This window comes from Squalius cephalus (assembly GCF_949319135.1).
Source record: "Squalius cephalus genome assembly, chromosome: 23".
NCBI classification, from domain to species: Eukaryota; Metazoa; Chordata; class Actinopteri; order Cypriniformes; family Leuciscidae; genus Squalius; species Squalius cephalus.
This window is the reverse complement of record NC_137144.1, coordinates 18,682,165-18,701,805: the sequence shown is the minus strand read 5'-3', so window position 1 is coordinate 18,701,805 and position 19,641 is coordinate 18,682,165. Positions and strand designations below refer to the sequence as shown.

At 36.6% G+C, this 19,641-nt stretch overlaps 1 protein-coding gene across 1 annotated transcript in view; it reads left to right on the top strand.

Annotated features, from left to right (window-relative positions):
* Positions 1 to 19,641, top strand: part of spon1b (spondin 1b) — a 64,995-nt gene that overhangs the window by 3,548 nt on the left and 41,806 nt on the right. Inside the window, exons 3-6 of the mRNA XM_079860099.1 lie at positions 3,837 to 3,970; positions 8,238 to 8,311; positions 8,607 to 8,723; positions 11,008 to 11,156. Of these exons, the coding sequence (XP_079716225.1) occupies positions 3,837 to 3,970; positions 8,238 to 8,311; positions 8,607 to 8,723; positions 11,008 to 11,156 (474 nt within the window). The remainder of the gene's footprint in view (positions 1 to 3,836; positions 3,971 to 8,237; positions 8,312 to 8,606; positions 8,724 to 11,007; positions 11,157 to 19,641) is intronic.

The following is a 19,641-nucleotide window of genomic DNA, read 5'->3' as shown; positions in this document are numbered from 1 at the left end:
ATCATGCATTTATCAATGATTATCATGAAGTTTTCTTAGAGTTGCACCATTTGACATTGCCTCTTAAAAATATGTCAAAATAACACTAACACTTTGTAAATATATAGTGAAGCACAACACTTTAATTATTTACATGCGTTTAGGTTACGTGTTTCCTCCAGCGGCTCCATTCACAGTAAATGCTGCTCCACATGAACTCAGTCTCTGCATGTGCTGTTTGTTTGTGTTTTTGTAACATGCATTTGGGAACGCTTATAAAGTCTGACGCGCTTTGTGTGTCATAGTGAAACACTGATATCATTTACATGCATGGAGCGCGTCTCAGCAGCTCAGTTAACAAACTCCATCTCTGCATATGCTATGAGTTTGGGTCGTTTATAACGTTCATCTGGAAACGCAACGTGTGCCATTTTACCAGACGTAAATCATTTATAATCCAATGCCAACTGCCAACACAGGAGAACACATCAATATGTTTCTAAATATGCAAATTGTTGTGTATCGCGATTTCAACATAAAAGTTTAAACCCTCACTCTGAGTTTTGATGTCCACATGTTCTTGTCCAAGTAATTAACGTGACTTTAGAATTTATATCATACAGAAGTGACCAAATAATAAAGATTAAGTGGACATTTGAATTCAGTGTTGTTTGTCCAGTATTAAACAAGGATTTGATAATGCTAAAGTGTAACAACAACTATCACCAGGCCTTTTGGTGCTAATGTACATAAGTTGATAGTGTTTATATTATGTATATTACATTTATGTATTTTAACAGTGTTGTTCAATAAAACCAAATAATTACTTGCTTTTTATACTTTATTTAAACCAATTATTATTTCCTCATTGTTAGATATGTATGCATGTGTATATATATGTGTACATATATGTGTGTGTGTGTGTGTATATATATATAGTATAGTATAGTATATATATGTGTGTGTATATATATATATATATATAGTATAGTATAGTATAGTATATATGTGTGTGTGTGTATGTATGTATATATATATATATATATATATATATATATATATGTATGTATCTATATATATATGTATGTGTATATATATATATGTATGTATATGTATATGTGTGTGTGTGTGTGTGTATGTATTTTAAGTAATTTTAAAGGCTGTTGTTCACTTAGGTCTATTTTTATTACCACAAAAAAAGATCAGATTATTACTCGATTAATCGTCAAAATAATCAACCGATTACTCGATTACCAAAATAATCGTTAGTGGCAGCCTTAGATTAGTTTTTAAATGCACCTGCATTGTTTTGCATTTTATTACTTTCAGTCAAATGAAACAATTTTTCCAGTCATATATTTTGTTATTGAAGATTTCTTAAAAACAGTGTTAAAATATTGTCTCATTCACAGTATCATGTATCATCTTGTGAGCTAAGTGTAATTTCCCATCAATAAAATTGTGGCCAGTGAAAATGCTGATTAGTGACTTTGGAAAACCACAAGCCACAGTGGCTTGTGAGCAAAAAACTTTTTAATTTAAAATGTTCATCATTCAAGTTGTGTATTCCAGTCATAGCCTTTTTTGAACTGATAGATCAAAAATGAGCTTCATCTCAATGACCCCTATCTGTTTTCGAATATTTATGTATACAATAATATATTGTCTGATATAATGTCTGAGAAAAACATTAACATGTCCTCTGTAGTATAATGACACCATTTATAACACGAGAATCTATTTTTACGAGCCCAAGTTTAGCAGGGAGCATGACCCATTTATTAGGGTGCTGTTGTGTAATGTAATTTTTGCCCATTGAAAATGATTGCAAACACATTTGCTGGGTGAAATCTATAAGAAGTTCATTCTACTTTAGTAATTTGATCAATGACCCTGACCATGACCTGCATTATCTGCAGAATAAAACGTTTCTGTATGTTTTCTGTACTACGATTTGTAACATTTAGGTGTTTTAGATGTTATCTCATTCCTAGATGTTTGCTACCCATGTCTGCCTTTCAAAATATTCATGTTCATCAGTCATCTTGACAGTTCATAATATACAATGCTGTTGCACTTTTCAAGCAAACACAAATTGACAAACAACTCTCGGGCCAAACCAGCGTGGTTGAAATAAACATCGCGACATTTCGCCATCCGTTTCGCTTAATCTCTCAAAGGAACCCCCTGGAAGATGAAACATCCTCAATTCCTTCAGGAGACGTGGTTATTCACTGCGTGCGAGAGAGACGAACTGAAAAGAGGCAGAGTTTAAAAGAGCAAACAGAAAACGGCTTTCACTGTCTCTCAGGAGCAGGGCCACACAGCCTCGCCAGGAGCCACAATTAAAACAAATGCCTCTCCTCTGTTTCCTACAACTTTCCCCCAGCTGGTTCGCAGCATTTCTGAGACAGCCACTTAAAGCCCCTTTTTTTACCTAGGAAACAATGCACCCGGCTGCTTGGCCCGCATGGCCTCTTTTAAAATAAACACTAGGAGAGCGGCTGTTGCACAGTCCTACAGCAAAAGCATGTCTTTACAAAGTTTAGCCTAGTTTCCCTATCAATTCAGAAGTTTCCGGTTCACTGTTTAGTTTTTCAGTCTGAACATGGTTGCGTCAAGGTTGCTTGAGATGCCAAAAATCGCAGCTTTTGCTTCGCCGAAATGAAGGATAGAACCAGAGGGTAATGTGTGCAGCTTTGGGGTTTGCATGAGAGTGTGTGTGAAAGAGTGGGAAGTGGAAATGGAGAGAACGAGAGATGGAGTGAGAAAGAGGGAGGAAGAACTTAATGCACCACGAGCATGGATTTTACTCTTCGATGGACATTTGGCAGCGATTTCGTTTTGAAACATGCAAACAAAATTGTACTTTTCCATCCCCAGTGGAATTTTCCATCACTTGGATAATGTGATTTTACAAACAGTAGGAGCAATATAGATCTGGAAGACTTTTCATGTACTTTTGTGTCTGTGTTTTTACTTATAGGTACAAAAATTTGCAAAAGTATATGTGACAGGTATTGAAGAGGGGAGAAAAAAGTCTTCCTTATTTTTTTAAATATTTATTTTATTTATGGTATTTCAGTGCAAAAGCCTGCATCTTATTTGCTAACCTCTCGAAATCTAAATTAACCAGACGTTGTGAGTATTTAAATTTGCTGTCATTTATTTATTTTATTTTTTTGCATAAAACCATTCACCATTTCCTTTTTAAATAAGGCTTAATATATCACTTCTTTTCACAAAACTCAGCTCTATTTGCTTGCCGCAATTAACTTTGCGCTATTACTGCCTGGGGAAAGCAAATAATTAAACAATTTGATTAAAAATGGATGTTTAAATTACATTTTTAGTCATCATGGAAAAAGTTATTCATCAAATTATGATCAAATGACATAGAAGAGCATTATAATCGGGCATATATTCAACATTTTGAAAAGCCAAATCATGTGCATGGATTGCAGTGGTGCATTTTTCTCATTTAAAAGTTGCCTCATTCTCATTCAGAATGTTGCCTCATGGGTTAACATGAGCTCTATTGTTAAGTAGCACAGAACCATCAATTACATATTTGTCTTGTGCACTCAAAGATGTTTAAAGAGCTGTCATGTACAGTTAGTCATCTTGGCCCACAGATGAAATTTGATCTTATAGTCATCCCTGAGCTCATTTACGGTACTGATCTGCTGTCTTGTTGGGAAACTGTTGCGTCATTAGTCTAAAAAACCCCGAAAACAATCAGACTCTTGCTGTTTTTGTTTTTGATTATTTCCTTAGCTGCCAAATGAGTAGCTCCCCCTACAATTCAAATGATTTACTCATTCTCATGTGTTGTTTCATTGTTCTGTGTTCCACAGTTAATCGATGAAAGTGACACGCAGTTCATGACTAACTGCCCTCCGGCTGTCACAGAGAGCATTCCCAGAAGACGCACAAGGATACAGGTGTTCTGGACAGCGCCACCTTCTGGCAGTGGCTGTGTCACTCTCAAGTGAGTTATTATGTATTGTTTGTCTTTTATTTTTACAATTATCCTGGGCTTGGATAGCAATAAATAAGTGAGAATCCATTAAATTGGGCTGATAGATGAACGTCCGTAGTACTGAATTGATATATTGTTAAAGGAAAATGAAAACAGAGAAAACAGGGTACAGTCTGGGCCTTTATGCCGAGTTTAGTGTCCGGAAAACAATACTGATTCTAAGCACTTGTCTCATTTAGTCAGTGTTTTATCAGTCACCTTCTTGGAAAGTATTGAAAAAGGAAAACAAAGTCTTTTTCGATCATATTTGAAGCTGAGTAAACAGAAATAAATTTAGGACCATTGATTGAAGATGTGTTTATGATTGATTGATGTTGGGTGGTTATTGTATCGCCCTTGAGAGTTCCCAATATCTATTGTAGGCTGCGGATCAAAGTCGATTATGAAAATTAAGAACTTTTAAAAAAATGTACGTATTCTGAGCTTTCAAACAACATCCTCCCACTTGAGTTTCCTTTGCATACAGCAAGCACACAAGCACACATGGTCTTCAACCAAACAAAATATGAATGATCTGTCAGTGTTGGGGTGTCAGTGTTTCCACTCCACCCCCTCATGTTTTCATGCCATATTTGTATTTTTATCTCTCTTTCACCCAGTCCTTTTGAGGTCATAAACAACTTTAAGTGCATTTGATGCATTAAAGACATATGAAAGTCTCTCTCTTGCTTTAGCTGTACATGGTGCGATGCATTAATGGTGCATTTATGCATTTTTTCATATTATGGGTGCCTACCCTCAAAAAGCTTTCCAACAACTATGACTTTCTAGAAGTCTCTCTATGCCACTCTGACCTGTTGACACCTGGTCTGAACCAGTGAGGTCTATAATACCTGGAGAAAGCCTTCCATTAGGTCATGGACACTCAGTCAAACATTAGTTTCGGAGCCAATCACATGAGTCCTTAAAAGGCTTCAAATATGGTAAATGGAAACTCGAACTCAAAGAGTTTTGTTCTCGCATGTCATACAAGCAGGTTTGAGGTTTCGCAAGAGCCGATGAATGTTGTTCTCGCTTGTCATTCAAGCACGTTTGAGGTTTCGCAAGAACCTGGGAGGTTTGTTCTTGCACGTCAAGCAATTACGGCCGTGTGATCGTGTCTCTTCAGGAGACTTTGATTAAACCGTTCGAATCATATGGATTACTTTTACAATGTCTTTATGAACTTTTTGAACAGTTTTCAAAGTTTTGGTGGAACGGACTTTCAATGCAGGGACAGAAATAACTCAGGTTTCCTGAAAAATATCTTCATTTGTGTTTAGAAGATGAATGAAATTCTTATGGGTTTGTAATGACGTGAGGGTCAGTAATTGATAACTTTACATTTTTGGGTGAACTTACAACACAATCTCAAGGCAATTTGTAACTATATTACGTTTTGTTGAATTGGTGGCTAATTCGTATGAAGTTGTACAATCTCATTCGTAGGTTTTCATACAATCAGTCACTGTTATGTTTAGCAGGATCATGCTTACTTTTTCTAAAAAAAATTCGTTTTCATCACATCGTATGAATCCATACAAAATCGCCATCCAATAATATAGTTACATTTTTCCATGAGATTGGGGTGGAACGAACCCTTTAAACCCTTTGTTTTAGCACAGTTGAGTAGGCAGACCTTATTTTAAATACCCTCAAAATCTGGTTTCAATTGGTTTGCAGGTGCTTTGTGAATAAAAACGATTTCCATTTAAAATAGTGCATGCAAAGGTGATGCAACTGCTTAAGTGAGCCCCAAAATGTGTTTTTACTTGAGTAAGGCAAACTTTAATCAGCTTGTGTAGCAATTGTGAAAATAAATTGATGTAGAGACAATTAAAACCTTCTCAGTGGGAGTATTTATGAGCTATTGTCCTCCTGGAAGTTATCTCGTTCTCCTCTTTCTGTCACGTACTCATTCATCCCTTTTGTCCTGTCTCTCTCCCCCTGTCCTTTTTTTTTTTTACTTCTTAAAAATAATCTTTCCTCCACCTCACTCAGAACCCACATCACCTACCAAGGTCTCATTTGTGTCCTTTTACTAACTCAAGGAAATATTATTGTAGCTTTTAATTTATCCATCTGTCTTATTAGGGCAGGGATGTCTGTTTTTTTTTCTTATAAACATTTGCTGGGAAGCATCTGCTGTGCCAGTGTGGTGGATCTGCTGTCACTTTGCTTTGGCATGTCAGAACCGTGGAGACATCGCACCTTGTAGCACCGGGCCGAATGCCAGATCTCAGGCTCGAAGCACAACTGGCAACGGCGGCAAATGAACATCAAATAAAAGTGCAATTACTTCTGGAATCCCTCCAGCACTTTTCTAGTGAAATGTCAAACAGACCAGGGATTGGAAGGAAGTTTTGATCTGGATTTTGTTTCCTTTGATTCTTTGGTGCCATCAAGCTGTGGAAGGCAGATAAGATGCAGCATTTGTGATGGTTTTGTTGACAAGCTTTGGGACTCTGGAGATAAATGACATTCAGGTGTTCAAATGAGATGATCAATACCAATAAACAACAGAGAGGACGTCTTAAGAAGTTTTGAGAAGAATGGATCAAGTCTTGAGCAGTCACACTTTGTTGACCACTGTTGAGACTCTTTCGCACCAAACATGAATATTCGTATTTGGTGTCGCAAACGCACTGAAACTTTTACTCCCCATATTAGAGTAGAATCCTGAAAATGCCTCTAACTAAAATGTTTGTAGTTCATGAACCATTTTAAATACAGACATAGCCTGTGATTAGCAAGTTGTCTCATAAATATTCTACAACCACCCATACCTGTTCTCTATAAGAGACAATTTATTGCCATCAATATTGTTTTGTGTCTATTTTGCACGTATTTCTACATCTGCTTCCTCAATCAACATTCTTGCGCAACATTTTTACATCTTGTTCCTTTTTATCAATTACCTTTTAAATAAATAAAAACAATTAAAAAAAATATTTTATTTATTTATTCATTAATTTAAAGGTCCAGTAAGCGATTTCTGAGAGTCATTGTTGAATTCAAAACCCAAACAAACCCATCGCTTTCTTAATCGCTCCGTCCCCAAAATGCACAATCACGTTATGCAAGAGTGGATGTCTCTTTATAATAGCAGAAGCGAAACAAAATAAAGCTTTTATTATTATTATTATAATACACAATTTCATTTTTATATTTTTTAATGTTTCTTTTTTAAGATTAAAAATGTGTAAGTCAGTTTTAACAAACTAGATTATACTTCAAAAACATTATTTTTGCTGCTACCCCCCCCCCCCCCCCAAAAAAAAAAGTATTTGTTGGTGATTCACTTTTCTTTTTTCACATCATTTGTTTTGCAAGGGTTTGACATTTTCTTTGTCAAACAAGGCACTACTCAGCTATAATTATTTAATGTAACTTCAGTAATGCAAATACATTTTATGATTTGATCCCACTTACTTTATTTATTTTTGCTACTAACCTAACAACAAAATTTGTTGGCAATTAATTTTCTTTCGCATCGCTTTTGCTGTGAAAGAGCCTTGAAGTGGAACAGCATTCAAACAATCTTTCTTTGTCAAAAAGGATGTTACTCAATTTCTCAAAAAACACTTTGCAAAGCCCAAATGAGCCCAGAATCCATCATATTGGAGACATCTTCACATTTTGATAAGGCCAGCACCACATTTTCTTGTAAACCACCCGCATAAAACATGTGGGATTATTCTCAGGAGGGCATAGCATTATGGACAGTTCTACCACATGTCATGTCCTTGACTGACAGCAACGGCAATAGGCTCTAGTGGGACAGTACCAGGACTCACCATTGATATTTCGATATAAGCCGAGTGTGGTTAGGTCTCTAGGGTACTCCATCAGCAGCAGGTTTAAAGGAGACTCAAACCTTCACCCACCTTCTGAACATGGACTGTACTCTTGAATACATTTGCTTTTTCTCTGACTCTTGTTAAACATATTGACATCAGTAGATGTTTCTGTATGGCTTCATTTTAAAAGCCGAACTGTTTAAAGCATTCAGCATGCTGACTGAGATCATTGAAATATGCCCTCAGATAGTTGCATTATGCAAATGTAGCATTATGCACTGAAGCCTTTGTTAAAAGATGCATCGCCTGTTCCAACTACGATACAAATTTGAATGCGATAATGGTGGTAGAGTAAATGTAAAACACACAGAACTATATCTGCAAGACAGATAAAAGGCACCAAAAGTTGGGTGAACATTTTAATGTCTTCATTACAGGGCCAGTGTTGTGCAGCGAAGAATCATTCTCTTCCAAGATGAGGGCTCACTTACCAAAAGACTATGCGAGAAAGGTAATTTTAAAGCTGGGTTTCTCATGCACATCCCTATGATAACATTTTTACATCTACAGAATCTGTTTTTTCCCTCCTGACATGCTCAGTGAACATATCTTTTTCCCCCTTTCATCTGTTTTTGATGATCTAAATAAACTGTGCACTGTAAATGGTTGTTTATGCATGCCGTGTCAATTTGTGCATTTTTAATTTTTGTGTTGAGTGGGTATTAAGATGGTTGTTAGATGCACATGTGCATTGTTTTGTGACATGAAAGTTAAATATATCTATCTTCTTCTGAATGGTTTTGCAGATCCAGTTGAGACTACTGAAAAACCCATTCAAGAATGCTGTGCTTGTGGAACAGCCAAGTATAGAATCACTTTCTATGGGAACTGGTCTGAGAAGGTGCATCCCAAAGACTACCCAAGTAAGAACAAGCCATTTGTGACATATTCAGGCATGAAAACTCCTCACCTTTCGGCGAAATTCGCCGTTTTAAAACCTAAAAGGGTCACCTACGTGATTTGTGCAGATCCGATGAGAAAATATTTATTGGGGGGGGGGTCGTGGTCGAGGCCAGCATTTATCCCCTATAAAGTTACCATAAACTTCGCAGCTTTAAAAAACAATCATCATTCCTAATGCCGAAACATAACAGCCAATACGAGTCAGAGTAACGTTAGGGCAGAAATGTTTTCAAAGTATTTTACACCGCGAGTCTGACAACTGGACACACTGCCGAACAAAGAACCGCACGTCGGAAAGCAAGCCTGAGGTAAGTTAGCTTACAATGTTAACTGTCCTGTCAGATACAGACAGCGATGTTGCCAATGTCATTATTTTTAATTTTGACATAGAAGTGGGCGAGATAATATCGCGAGCGGGCGCGGGCGCCGTGAACGCTGAGCGAGCAGGAACAAGTAAGAGTTAGTGCAGTGTTATTCATTGCGCGGCTCGCGAGCCTCATGTGGCTCGCCAAGCTTTAATTTGTGGCTCGCATGGCGGTAAATAATACGGTGATATGATAATGCATTCACTAGAGATATTTCATAAAAACATTACTAACAAGTAGGGCTTTAACATAACCCGTTAAAAACTCAAAGTGTCAGCTCTATTACAAATAATTTCGATCGGATTGAAAGGGGTGGTTTATCGAGAGAACGTGAAAAAACTTGATCGATTGAAAACCGAAACCGAAAGGACGACGTATGACGCGCGGAACGAGCTGTTCTCCTGATGAATAAAGTGTCATAAATGAGTATCCTTTCATTCTATAATTCTCCTTTCACTCAGAATCTGTGAAGTGAAGCAGGACAACGGCTCACCAGTCCTTGTTTCAGATTATCATACAGACGACTGGTTTGGGGCATTTTTAATGCGTGATAAATAGTAGTAGTAAATAGTTTTTTTTCTCTGACACCCGAAGAAACACGTAGATCAGCGGCCCATTCACACTGGGCTAGCCCAATCACATCTTTAATGTGAAGTATAGAAATATACTCTTTCAAGTATAGAAATTAGTACAAAACTAATTATGAAAGTTTCCTTTATTTTTCAGTGCATTTGTTTTACAATATATGGCTATTACTATCATGGGATTAATATTATAACTATTATTGTAGTAGTAATGTAGACAGACACTGTAACTAAAAGAGTTTTGAATTTTTCTTTGTTTAATTTGCACCAGATTGATGAATTTAACATTAAAAAGCACAAAATTTTCTTACGAGGGAGCATGCCCCCGAACCCCCCTAGAGTGGCAGAGGTCTACTCATCACAGTGATACAAAAATCCTGTGAGAAACACTGGTAGCCTAATACTATGCCAATGCAGCTTGCAGGTTTTGGGGGGGGGGGGGGATTCATCATTGTGGAGTATAGTTCAATTCTATTAATAAATGAGAATTTTGTACTTGTCTCATCTGTTCGTGTTAACTCTCACACGTTCCTACTCACTCATTACATTTATTTATTTATTTATTTATTTATTTATTTATTTATTTTGGGGGTGGGGGGGGTATATATGTCGCATCCTTCTCACCTTTTTTACCCCTGACCTGTTTTCATGCCTGCATATTATATCACCATAAAACATTATTAGCCCTTTAAGTGTTGTGAGGTACATTGTGCCAGGTACTGACATTACCTGTATTGCATTATGGAATTTGACAATATTACAGGTTAAATTAGTAATTTATCTATATTCAAAAAACATTGTTGTTTACTAATTTTGATGCCACACTGATTTTACAGTGCAAAGTGCTTTGCAGAAAGAGTGGGCAGAGGTGGGCAGCAATATCTCTTTCCCACAGCTTTAGCTCTCAGGGCTGGTTTGCTAATATAGCAGTCAGCAGGAGAGCTGGTTCTGTTACCTATGTGTGTGGCAGCAATGATCCAATCTGTTATTTACTGTCTGGCAAGCCGGCGAGACGACTGCCTGGGCCGCGATACTTTGTGAGATAAGAGATGCCGGGCAGATGTTGTCACAGAGCGCACTGCCACTAGTTAATAGGTCTGTGGAAACAGACATTGATGTATGCGGTAGGCTCTTTAAAGATAGAGAAGTGTAGAAGCTTAGATGTGTTAAGATACACGCTAGAGAACAAGTTACTTCAAAAGAGCAATTAACTGCAGGCTATGTTGGATTTAGCATTGTATAAATCTCCAGCTCGAAAGATCAGTTATTTGTTCACTGTTATTTCTGCCCCAAAGGACGTGCTAATCATTGGTCGGCTCTCATTGGTGCTTCTCACTCAAGAAGCTACGTGTTGTGGGAGTACGGAGGTTTCGCCAGTGAAGGAGTCAAGCAGGTGGCTGAATATGGATCACCCGTCAAAATGGAGGAGGAGATTCGACAAAAGGTAGGCCTTCCGGCTAAGTGCAACAAGCTGAGATATCAGGATCGGTCAGATTAACTTTGACTTAAAAGCTAATGTCGAAGTAATTGCTCGATTTTCTGACCAAGATTTGTCTTTTTCTTAGGATTATCAGCTTATTTTCTTATTATCATTTAACCACCTTAGATTGACTTTTAAAGTTCTTTGTTGGCCAGGATTAGGTTCATTACATTTTCTCAAGACACTGTTTGTTTAGGATTATTTTAACATTGTCAAACTTGCCAAAGGAGTCGAATCTGAATAAATCTTTAAAGTAAATGAGTGTTTTTAATTATTTAAAAAAAAAAATTAAGCAAACAAATCAGTGTTTTTGAACTAACCTTTCAAATCGTTCTCTTTCACTTCCACTAACACTGCACTTTTTTATTCACTGAAGTCTCCAATGTGGAGTGCATGAGTGCTTTGGTTGCTTGATAAAAGTCAACGCTAGTCAATAAAATGGAGGAAACACTAATCAATCTATTGTATTGCCATTTGTGGAGAAAGAACTTATTGAGCTTAAAAGCTATTTTTTAAGTCTTTTTTTTATTATTTTACTTTTTTTTTTTTTTTTACAAATTTGATGACATGCAAAGTTTAAAAAGGCAAAATAAGACTTGTTTTGGCCATGAATGACTCAGTGATTCAGTGACTCATAATAGACAAAAAGGCATTTGTCTCAGACTAATGATGTAATCCTCAGAAGTAATGAATCTTATTGGTGAATTTAATCAAAAGATTTGAGTCACTGGGATGAATCAAAATGCCCTTGCTGAATTTTCTCATCTATAATAATTGATCTGAAGTTTTGTCAGCACCCACAAAATCAAATTCCATTAGCTGACTTATTGCTTTCACTCTATCAAAAGTGGCTTGGCACTCATTTTATGTTTCTGAAGTTTTACACGCACTCGCGGTGTTGGAAATAACATGTCAAAGGTTGATCAGTTAACGGAGGGTTCTGCCTAGCATCTTAATTAAACACATTAGTCAGTATCAGCTAATCTTCACATTTCTATAATGTAATGTTAATTTCCGCCTCTTGAAAGACACGTTAACAATTGCATGCAGTCTGAGACGGAAGGTCATTCAGCAGCTTTGTAGGAAGGTGTGTGCAGTATAATTCAGTGTTAACACGACGGGCTTCCTCATGAGGATTTTAAAGGTCACCTGGGAACGGTTCATACCCCACATGTTCCCATTTGTCTTTTACACAATGCACTGGGATTTGCAGTGCACATCTCAGAATGATGGATCTCAGAATGATGAACACAGATTTTTTTTTTGCTTCACACACATGCAAATACGGCAGACATTATGTTTTTACATTATGTTCAAATTTATTTCTAATTAAGCGTTGGGTTAGCCCAGTGGTGAATGTGTGTATATATATATATATATATATATATATATATATATATATATATATATATATATATATATATATATATATGATAAAATCATTATAAATAAAGGTATATAATAAATTATTAGTATTACAAACTAAAATTTAATTATTATTTATTTATACACAGACTTTTATATAAATAAGTATTATATACAACCATATTTTGGGGGCAAAATTGTACTCCGAAATGAGCTAATCCTGACAAAAACTCCCAAAACCTCCTTTTGAGGACATAATGTGTAGAAATGGCATATAAATAAAGTAAATACAGTTTGTTTGTTTGTTTGTTTGTTTTATTTATTTTTTATTGTAAAAATGCAGAAAGTTTCCTGTTAGGATTAGGGTTACGTTATAGTATTTATAATTAGGTGCATATTAAAACAATAGAAGTCTATTATAATCTCCCTATTTAGATAGCTAAGTAAACATATGTGTGTATAACAATATGATGTTTTTCTAAATCAAGTATTTTTCTAAATACACTTCTGCATCATAGCAATATAAAAATGAGAAAAATGATTCACTTCTCAGTATTAGGTCATAAGATGTCTTATCGTTTTTAATTTTTCACATGTATCTGGAAGGTGTTTGTTTTTTGTTGATTGTCTTGGAATGTGGTTGACGAATTTACCCACGAATATTTATTTATACGTGCTACAGGCACTTTCGGGCTGTCAACGTTTGTTTTGTTTGGCATTGCAAACAAGTACATTGAAAGTCGTGTCTACACAGTTCTCAAACCAGAAAATTCACAAGTACTTTAAACAAGTTCAGCAATGAAAAATACAAAGACACAATACAAAAGTGCAGTTCACAAAGCCACCTTCCAATAGAGCTACTTTTTTTTCTTGAAGCTGTCGAGTGTCTATCATATTTAAAAATTGATTTTGTTTTCTTCTATCTTGTCCATTTATTTTACAGCTCTTTTGTGCTTACAGGGCTTTTTCCACATGCTTGATCTCCATTCTGATACTGTTGGTTGGTTTTACCTGACATGTCATTCATCTTTGAGACGGTGCGGACGCTTTGTAACCCTAGTGAGGGTGAATCTGTCACATGGGCCTATTGAACTGAGATGCTTTGCAACTCTGTTTTTTACTTAGTTTTTCATCTTCTAATTAATATTTGCGAATCATTGGAAAATCTCAAAAGATTTAATGTGCACTATGTTGTTCGACTTTAAAGAGAGTTCACTCAAAAAACATTTAAAGGGGGGGTACAATGGTGTTTCATGTATTCAGAGTTGTTTACAGTGTTAAAGATATGGATTCTCATGCTTAACATGGCCAAAGTTTTTAAAAAATATTTTGGACGAATAACGGAGAATTTCTGTGCCGAAAATCTTACTTCTTGTACCGGGTTGGTACAAGTTTCGGCTGTTTTTTTTCCGACCGTGGATCTAATGACGTAGACCAGAGTGGAACTCCTTATATGAGCATTTCTCCCGGAAAAGCTCGCCCGCGCACACGTCGACCAGAGGAGAGCGAGACCGCGCACATCAACGCGCTTCAACAGGAAATCATCGGCAGCGCTGCATAGTGTCTCCAAAGTGTGTTTTTGGATGTGAGGGAAAGCTTACCAAAGAACCCAGCGTTAGGAACAGTGGATGCAGATTGTTGTGTAGTTGTGTAGACTGTTTGTTCCCTGCATTTCGACGATGAATGTTTTATAAACAAAGCCCAGATCGACAGCTCTGGCTTCGCCCACACGGCCCGCCTCCAGACGCTCGGGTTTTTCCGGAAAGACTCGGTACAGCCTATCTTTCTTTTATAAATATAATAAAACTAAAGACTTTTTGGAGATATGAAGGATGCTATACTACTCTATAGGTACTCAAGATTAACAGGAGATTGAGTGAAAATGAGCATTTCACCCCCCCTTTAAATTCTGTCATCATTCATAATAATAATAATTGTGTGAAATTCAGATGATTAGCACAATGTTCATGCTGCTGTTTTTCCATACATGTATAAGTGAATGGTGAGTAGAGGCTGTCAAGCTACAAAATCACCATAAAAATCTCATAAAAAAAGTTGTATGAACTTCTTTTATTATACTTTTATGGTACTTCATGATAGCCACTGGTCACCATTTACTTTTATTGAAACAAAAAGAGCATTTCAGACATTTTTCATTTTTGGGTGCACTATTCCTTTAAAATGGTTACATTTGTATTGCAGTATACTTCTGACAATTGTAAAGCTTTTAGCATAAAATGGTATTTCAGACTTTTTTAGAGGTAAATCTTCCCTGCTATACAACTAAAGGAAGCAACCTCCAGAAACATTGCAGCGCTACGAACATCCTGCTGTAAAATCAGTCATCAAAGCCTTTTACAAAAACCATCACAGTCATTTACTGTCATTTTTGGCAGACATCATTTCACCATTAGGCACATTGCTTTCGGGAATGCAATCGCAGAACAATCTCTGCAGAAAAGAGCCGTGCGGATAAATATTTCAGTCGTAGATCACGTTGCTGCGGCTGAGTCTCTTCTGAATTCAAAATTGCGACACTGGCACAGTAATACACACGTATTCAACACCATTGCAGAGAAGCTCACTAGCTTTCTTTTGTAAGTATGGACTAGCACACTCTCTCTGTTTTTTTTATTGAAATCTCAAAGCCTGACCTTAAAATGTGGGGAAAATAATCCTATAACGAGCTAACGCTTATAATAGGATAAAACAAAACAGCTTTGCATTAAGCCAGACTAGTGATAAATTATACTATTATCTTGTTTACGACTGTTTGCTCAATGGCTGTACCTTTTAAAACTTAAGGTACTTCAGTACCACAAAGTCAAAAGGTCTTTTGAAAGCTGTAATTTTCTTTCCCATAGCTAGTGCATGGACAGAGATGTAATCTTTTCTAGTCTTTTTTTATTGCCAGGCTGTGGAATTCAAATCATCTTTTTCCCTCTTTTTTTTTTTTTATGATGATTAAAATATGTAATTTTCGTCTCTCCCAGAGTCCCCTGGTAAGTTTTGACCTTGAGCTTATGGTCCACATTTCCACAGACACCTTTAACTTGGAATAAAAAAAATTGGAATAGCATTATAACATGCTTCAGTTAGTTAATGAGGTAGGCGTCATGATTACAGAGGTGTCATAAAACTGACTCTAGGAAGGTCAGACGCTTTTTTGACGATGCAAGATCTCAGACATCAGCAAACACAGTAAGTCTGGAGGTTCTGAGGCAATTTCTTAACATTTGTTGTTCCAACTTAGCTGTTATGTCATTATGAATCTTATTATCATCTCATCTCGGCGATGATATATTTATCCCACAATCTATCAAAAGCACAGTGTGAGGCAAATGGGAAAGTGAATGAAATGTGCTTTGGAATGAAGCAGGACAGGATGCTTAATGCTTTTGGAGAACTACGATGTATATAACTGTGAAATTTCCATTTGTACTAACAGTATGGGTGCTCTCGATTTACATGCTAAATTTGCCCTGAGAATCTTTATTGTGCTTTTTTAGGTGGGTGTTTGCTTGTTCCTCTTAGCAATCTCAGTTAATTAGGGTCTGTATGTGCTAATTAAACATTACAGCATTTATATGAATTTTAGTTTTTGCTGACCCACTGAACATGATGTGCCTCTTTCCTTGTGTTAATTGCTAAGCATCTTTAGTCTGAACTTGTCTTCGGTCTATATCCCTGTGAACTTATATCCCCAAAACACTGCATTTCAGTTGTGAATCGATCATTTAGTAGTATAACATCATTTAAACCTTTACATTTTGTGTAAATGATGCGCCTTTAGTGTCACCAAAGTGGATTTTAATCATAATATATACTACCGTTCAAAGGTTTTTGGATCAGTAGGATTTTTTAAATGAAATGTTTTTGAATGAAGCCTCTAATATTATTACAATTTAAAAAATGTTTTCTATTGTAATATATTTTAAAATGTAATTTATTTTCTGCATCATTACTCCAGTCTTCAGTGTCACATGATCCTACAGATTATTCTAATATGTTGATTTGCTGCTAAAGAAACATTTATTATTTTTATCAATTTTGAAAAATATGATGCTTAATATTTTTATGAAAATCATGATATATAGGAGTCTATGATGAATATAGAAAGTTTAACAGAACAGCATTTATTTTAAATAGAAATCTTTTCTAAATAAATGCTTTTACTGTCACATTTGATCCAGTTAATACATCCTCGGTGAATGAATAGAAATATTGATGTATGTATGTGTGTATGTATGTAAATGTGTGAGCATGTAAGTTTAATTGCATGTATTTATGTATCATTAATTGTTATTGCATATGTATCATAGTTGTTTGTGCATATTAAGCTGGAATGGAGAGAGCATTTTAACACTGAAAAAATTACACCATTCAGCTTCAGCTAATTAATTCATTTGATGCTAATTCTTAATAAAGACGCTATATTTTTCTCTTATTGAGTTCCACAAAAAAGAACTGCAACTGATTTGCATTCTTTTGAAAGTGTTCAAGACAGCAATTTAGAATTTTGAACGTATGCACATTGTGTTAGCCTGAGATAAGTTTCTAGCACAGAAACCCTCAGAGTTACTCATTAGCACTGCAAGTCATCAACAAAACAACAAATTTCTACCATTGCGGTGTTCAAACTAGCAATTAACAATGAAGTCAGTCCCCATGGAAGCTATATTTAGGGTAGACAGACTCATTTTTGCTTATTTCTGTGATTTAACATCTCATTTCTCTCTTGGATGCGTCCTGCCAGATCCATCAGAAGACCACTTTAGAGTGAAAAGCACCAAAGGGATTGTAAAGAGTCAGCTTGGGTTCTCCGTTTTGTGCCTGTCTCCATCTCAAGCTGCGATGACAACATTCCTAATGCCTAATTCCCGCAGGCTGAGCTTGTGGGGCTTTGGATGGAATCCATCGGATTCTTCCACACCGTCCTAAAACTTCTGCTTGCTGGGCCCATTGTCCGTTCTAGCCCGACCTGTCCCTGCAGACGGTCGCACTGTTTAGAAAGATATTTCAGTGCTTAAGCTGAGAACAATTGTCTTGTTTCAGCCGACTGGCAGGTTTCAGGTTGCCTGTCAGCTTTGCTTTGGATGCTGCACGGAGACATTGGCGTATGAAAAACAAAGCTAATGCTTCTTCTGGCGGTGGTTCCAATAGGCATTACTGATGTAAAAAAAGTACAAGGAGGTTGTGCAAATTGTTTCAGGGCTTTTTGGTAGCAGATATGCCACTCAGTGAGCAGCGTAAAAGTGCTTTAATGTGTGTTTAGTGCTCGAGAAGACCGTAATAATCAGCTAGAGGAGTAGCACTACAATTTGTCGTGTTGTTTTTTGCATCTAGCTGAGAAAGAAGAATTGGGTTTGTAGTAGCTAATGGGAACGAATGTGTCTCACGAACACATACAGCTCAAGGGACCCAGTCCTCACAGTATAGTGGGGCCAAACAACAGTTTCCTTGGAACGTTTATCTATCGTTTGCAATTTCTCCAAAACGTCCTTCAGATTTTGGCATGTTCGACGTCAAAGCGTTATTTTCATAAAGTAGGCTATTGATACACACCAGTTGTTTTTATAGCCCTAGTTAGTATTCTGAGGTTTTTGGAGCCTTAAGTTGGGACATTGGCTGTGCAAGCACAAAATGAACCCTCTTTTGTGCACACAACTTCTGTCACCTCCTCGTTGGTGTGTGTGTGTGTGGCACCCTACCTAAGCACTGCGGTCCAAAGGTGTCCAAGTCACGTGTTCCAGTAATCCTTAGGATCATGACGGAATGTGAAACATCTGGGATGGACTTTGCTGTGATAGCAGGGACTCAAAGCCTAAGATCACCATACAAAGCTCTGTGTCGTGGCTTAGGGTTGGCACTGAGTCTTCCAAGTGTGAGTGAGTGTAACAGAGGCCAGCTAGGACCCGAGTGGAGGGGTTACACAAGCATCCCCAGGTGTTTTCAAAGCTCCTCTTCTAATCCTGAGAACCTCCAAAGCTCGTTCCCAACAACCTCCCTGAAAACGCCTACCAGTGTTGGGGGAAAGTAGCAGCGAAGTGGCATATTTTAAATGTTTATGAAATATGCAGTCCTCAAATTCGATGCACAAGTGGAGTGCTATTGGACACAATTCAGCAAGGGTTTGTGCAATCTGTGCATCAGTGGAGAGGATTTTTCACTTTATGAGTGAGTCATTGATTTATTAATTCAACTGTTTTAGTTTTGAGTATGCTGATTCTTTCAGAAACAAATCAAGTGCCTGTCTTCATGAGTGAGTCATTGAATCATTTATTCAACTGATGTGTTTAAAAACACAGATTATTTCAGACACTAAACTGCACTACTGTGCGCTGCTTGGATACGTGCAATCATTAATTTGCTTTGGCTTTGTGTCTTTTTTAGTAAAATGTATTTACAGTATATAAAATAAACAATGTATTCATTAAATAATTAAAATCTAGGTATTATAAAGTTTTATTTGAATGATTTAGTTGTTATTTTTAATAATTAAATAATTTAATTAATATATATATTTTTTATTTTTTATTTGGGGGCTCGGATCTATGAATCATTTTTGGGAAAAAAAGATTCACAAAAGAATCATCTGATTCACTAAAATTAATCCGACCTAACACTCTAGCTATAACTCATTAAAACATTTTTTTTTTCATTGAGTAAACTGATTTATACTGTATGAGACTTCGTATGAGACTGCTTTGTCAGAATATGAACAAATAATTCTTATTCTTTTATTTTGTCCAGTTAGAGACCTCTGGAGCATTTTGTGTTAATAGAGTTGTTTCTGGATATGTAATTAACAGTGACACACTCTGGATGTAGAGGTCAATGGAGCGGGGCTGATTGGGTGTATTACATGGATATGGAGCTGTGCTTTCTTTGACAGCGATGTGATACCTTGCTAAGGCTCAGGAAAAGATTATCCCTTGAGCCGCTCCTGGTGGCTGCATGTATAGATGAAATTTGACTTTGCTAATTTCCTGTGTAAATTAAAGAATGAACAAGAGAGAGGAAGAAAGATGATTGTGTGATATAGATAGAGACGCTGAATCCAGTTCATTATTACCAGGTGATA